General features: G+C 32.1%; 1 protein-coding gene across 2 annotated transcripts; it reads right to left on the reverse strand.

The window, feature by feature from the left end:
* Positions 1–359: 359 nt before the first annotated feature.
* LOC106772914 lies at positions 360–3,341 on the reverse strand. 2 transcript variants are annotated; one of them, XM_014659545.2, is made up of 3 exons: positions 3,218–3,341; positions 2,269–2,675; positions 360–1,500 (listed from the first exon to the last, which is right to left on the reverse strand). In XM_014659545.2, the coding sequence occupies exons 2-3, from the start codon at positions 2,646–2,648 to the stop codon at positions 846–848; spliced, it is 1,035 nt and encodes a 344-aa protein (XP_014515031.1). In that variant the 5' UTR covers positions 2,649–2,675; positions 3,218–3,341; the 3' UTR covers positions 360–845. The 2 variants fall into 2 exon arrangements, with proteins under 2 accessions (XP_014515031.1, XP_014515032.1); XM_014659546.2 differs by lacking the exon at positions 3,218–3,341 and adding an exon at positions 3,065–3,191.
* Positions 3,342–5,261: the final 1,920 nt, after the last annotated feature.

Genomic DNA, 5,261 nt, shown 5'->3' on the forward strand with positions numbered 1-5,261 from the left:
AAACAATATCAACGTGCCACGTCATTGCATTTTTAATCCCATTCACTCAATTTAACAACAGAAATGCAATTAAGTGAATTTTACAAAAATAACTGAAAAACTTATTTAAGACTTTCAGGAACCTAAAAAATATTAAACCTACCTTTTAATCAATCTAAACAATTAATACTTCTCCTTATTTGGCATAAGTGTCACCTCGTTAAGTGTCACCTGGTTGTATACCCCTTTACAAGATTGCACAAGTGTACAAGTATACTGGCAATTTTAACATTACATATAAGGCATCAAAAAGGAAAAACACTTGAAAGAGTCTTTGGATCCGTCCATGATAGTGTTTTTTCCCCCTTTAACGGAGAGTATTTTGGAACCTTCTGAAAAACACTCCTGTTACAGCACGTAAATCTAAAAGTACATGTATTCAACAGTCACATCATCATTAGACGTGTTGGAGACCATCTAGTGTAATTATTGTCAAAACAGCAATCAGTTGCCAGATAACAAGACTGCTAAATACAACCATCATATCAGAACCTATATAGAAACAATGTGAAAATGTAAACTTCAAGGTGCCCTTCTACAAAAGGACCCCAAAAAAATAATACAAATCTCCCTGCCTTTGTAGAGTCCTCGATCAAATTACATATGGTTCATCTCTTTTGAAGAGTCAAAAGTGTATCACAGATTTCTGGCACGAGATGAACCGAGTTGAAAAAATGCCACCTCTTAAGATTCAAAGCAAGGATATCATTTTGTTGCTGAAGATTTGTCAGATGAGCAACACACATTTAGTATCATGAAGCCATTTAGAGATGTTTCTCACGCTTCTATATAACACAAACCAGACATTATGCCTTTGACCGTCTAAACTCAAACCATATCTCATAATGGTTGAATAACAAACTATCATGAGTTTGCTTCCCAAGATACTCGAGCCCCAAACTTGCTAGCCTCTTCGTGCATTCCTCTCCTCCCAACCGTGAGCAGAACTTTATATTATGCGATACAAAGATTCTTCCATCATATGGTTTCAATTTAGATGCTAATCTTTCCAGTCCAGTCCACACAAGTTTATCAGGCATATGAAGGAATACAGCACTAGCATAAATCAAATCATAAACTGTGCCAGAACCAAACTTGCTGAAATCCATGTCTTCCCCCTTAACTATCAAAGGCCGTTTGTGTAGAAGGCCCTGGGCAGGAAGCTCATACCTATATGCTGCCATCAGAGACAGCTCGTCTCTTTCAAGACAATGGAAGTGTTCAGGATTTAAGTATCGAATGAAATGCAAACCAACTCGAAGAGTGCCACAGCCTATCTCTAGCACCGATGAGTCTGGTCTGAGTTGAGTGGCTTGTGCAAGGAACTCAAACACATCTCTTCCCCCAGCCCAAGGTTCCCCATAGTTGCTATGGTGCTCTTCCACTAGCAGTTCGCCAGGGCATGGGAAGGCAGTGTGATTATCTGATTCAGGTTTCTCATAGTGAGATATGCCCTTAAATCTGCGCTTGGAAGAACAAGTTGAGATCAGAAAACCAAAAGGGTTATTCAAATATCCATGTTCAATAAAATGAAATTAGAAATTGCGACCAATGCCTCAAAAATGGGTTCCAACTCCCAGAAACATAGCTGTCTAACAGAAAAAACAAAAAACTTAGTTTGAACCATATTATATATAGTGTTTGTATATGCAAACCCCTACTATATTATTCACAATCAAATGGATAAGTACTACATTATCAGAAAGAGGGGAATCGTCAACCATTATAAATTGAGAATTCAAAATTGAAAAAAATGTCAAGTGAAGTCAGTGTTTAAAACACATTTTCACAGAAAGATGGACAGAAAGTATAACAAACTTCAGTCTGAAGCATAGCATCATGCAAAAACTATTGTAGAGACAAAAAGAAAGGCAGTAGCACTGATTTTTCCAAGAACACCAATTTGATCTCATTCTCTTGCATCTTCTCTCACCTTTTATGACTCCTGCATAATTTCAGGGCTAGCCTACTTGTCAGCTAGTTAATTTATTTTCCTAATATTGGCTAATATTTAGAGTCTGAATTGTTAGAACTTTTAATCAATCGCTCACCCCCTCAATGTGTCCCCCTTCCAAAACAAACTTCCATGGCAAACTACAAATTGCAGGCTTCTCCTAAATCACCATTGTGATGACTAATAATAAAGTTTAATGGTAATCCCAAAACAAAGATATGCTCATACACACACACATTTGGATTAAAAGGTTTGATAGTTTGGAAGGATCTTACTGTCTCAGATCCTCAAGTTGCTGAGCCCTGGTGCGAGGGTTAATACCCTTGCGAAGCACATTGTCATGCATATGAAGCCCATTTGCTTGGATTTGATCCTTCACCCACTCAACATCCTCTTTCCTTGTTGACAACGGATCAATACTACTGCCAGACTCCTTCATTGGTAATGATGGAACATCACCACTGCCAGACTCGGAAACACCAATACCAACACTCCTAGCAATGGAAGGAGAGACGTCTGTAGTAGGGCAGGAGCAGGATGAAAGAGAGGACAAAAGGAAGAACAGAAAAACCGTAGCCACTAATGCAGATAGAACCAAAACAGGCACCGATACCACCACACCCTTTGACATTGCTCGTGAAGCCGAGAGTGCCATCTATGACTAACCACAGCTTACTGCAGCCTGTGAAGAAAGAAGGCAAATTGAGACTAAACACACCTGTCGTTGCTGAATGCTCAATTAACCATAAAATCGTAATTACCACAGTGCGATAAAATAGAAATCTCAACTAAACAACATCAAAGCTCATTTATATGGGGTATGTTTGGTTTAGTGTAGTGTTTCCTTCTGTATATATAAGTTTATCCAAAAACACAGTTATATAACTACAGCGCGCTAAGTGACATGATGCACAAACACATAAAGAGAGCTAAATCAAAACCCAATTGAAAAATCCACCCATGGAGCATACACAATCATGAAAGTAAACAACTTTAAACATTCAATTTATTAGGGTATTAGAAATGACCCAGATGGATAATTGATGCAGGTAGAAAACCAGAAGCACTAACGGCATTTTCAACAGTGAGTTCAATTGAAATCGAACACGGCAGAGACATTGAGCATAGATCATGAAATGGGGGAGAAACAAGATGAAAAAACAATGGAGACACATTGGAATTCGTTGCAATGAATCGAAGAAAGCAGGAATGTAAAATTGGTACCTGTTAGAGAGTAGATCTAGGAGGGGATGGAGCCACGAGATTAGATTGCGTTAAAAATGAAAGAGAGGACAAAAAAATTGTACAGAACCTAAAACATTACTTGAAACAGAGGAAGAATTATCCCATGTTTTGTGGTTGTTGTAATATTTTTATATTAAAATGTTTTTTAAGGTTAAATTTATTGTGTGAAAGAGAGTGTAATTTTATCTAGGAATTACAAACACAGTGGTATAAATGTTTGATGATTTTGATTGATTTTTTTTTTTCGTATTATTTTTTTTTGCTTAAATATTTTAGCTTGTAAAATATTTTTATTATGTAACAATATAACATAACATATCTTATGCGTATGTTTTGTTACTATTCTTTTTTTTAAAAAAAAAAATATTTCTTTTAATATTACAATTTAGAAAAATAAAGAATAATTTATAATGAACAAGATTCATTTATTTTTTGTTTAGTTTTGTTGTCCTTTTTGGATTTATTGTCTTCTTTATACGTTGTTTAAACAAAAGAGATTACTAAACGTAGGTTGGACAAATTTCTAAATCAGGTTGAACCTTAAAAAAATTATAAAATTTAGGTTTGATTAAGTTTTATTTCATATTTCTTTTAATTAAGTTTTCATTATTTTTTATCATTGAATATTTAAATATTTTATATTTTTTTAATTAAGTCCTGGTTGCTTAATCTGTTTTATATGAATGATATAATATTGATTTATTTAGTTATTGTCTCTTGATTAGAAATATAATTTTTTTTATTAATACAAAATAATATTATAATTAATAAAAATAATAGATTATATTTATTATTTTAATTTAAATATATTAGATAATAAATATCTATAATGTTTAAAGGAGTGTCGGTATCATCGTCACGATCGCTGGATGATAGTTCTTTAATATACAATGCCTTTTTAATAAAAACAATACAAATAATTTGTGATTATATTAACAAAAAAGTTAATTTCATAATGCATAAAAATAAATAAAAATTAAAACAAAATAAAGTAAAATTAGAGTTTAATCCTAACCTTTTAGTATTACAGTTATTCTTAAATTATTTATAAAACTATATTATGGAATAAATATTTAAATAATTATTGACTCTTTACTAAACTTGCTCTTAAAATTATATTTTAATAACAAAATAGTTCCACAAAATTTAATAATAAAACTTAATTGATGATTTTTTTTTCCTTATTCAAGAATTAAAATAAATGTTGTATTCTCTTAAAAAGGAAATAAACCCAAAACAAAGTCAATTTACTATTTTTAGTGGAACAAATACAAAGTAGGTAACAAAAAGAATATATTTGAAGACAACTTGCTATCATTTTATTTTACACTTTTTATTTATTTTAACAATCTAAATATAAAATATATTGATTTCTTCAAAACACCAAAAAATGTCTTTATCTTTTTTTATATAGATTATGGTATAATTAATAAATAAAATAAAATAACAAATGTAAGGATGTAGAAATAGAGTATTTGAGTTAATAGGTGTTTTAAATTAATGAAGTTAGATTATTTTAATGTTAAAAGTTTGTTAATATAAATAAAAATTTATAAATGCGTCTGATTATCTAAAACACATATCATCTTTTTATAACTCTTTCTCTAGACCTTCTCCCCTCTTTCTATGAGAATTTTAACCCTTGAGTCAACTCTTTAACAATCAGAAAGTACCTAGGTGATCATGGTAGTGAGATCTTCAGCTTCATCCGATCAGTTTTCTTTATAAAATAAGTTAGTTTGTACTTATTTTCCCTTTGCGTAATTGTTTTAAGACACATGCAAGTTAGTCTTGCTGCATGTGTCGTTCAATCTTCCATTCTAGTTCCTTGTTGATCAATGGTCCCAANGGTTTACCTTGATCATAATTGTGTGGTCTCTAGGTACAGTTAGAGTTATCTGAACTAAGACATGGATTGTTTGCATTTAAGAGTTGTTTGAGCTTTCCATCAAGTAAGGGAATCTAATAATTGATTTAATTTCGTGTTTAGGAGTATGAATTTATGTTTGATAAGTTGTGAGAT

This window comes from Vigna radiata, chromosome 9 (assembly GCF_000741045.1).
Source record: "Vigna radiata var. radiata cultivar VC1973A chromosome 9, Vradiata_ver6, whole genome shotgun sequence".
NCBI lineage: Eukaryota > Viridiplantae > Streptophyta > Magnoliopsida > Fabales > Fabaceae > Vigna > Vigna radiata.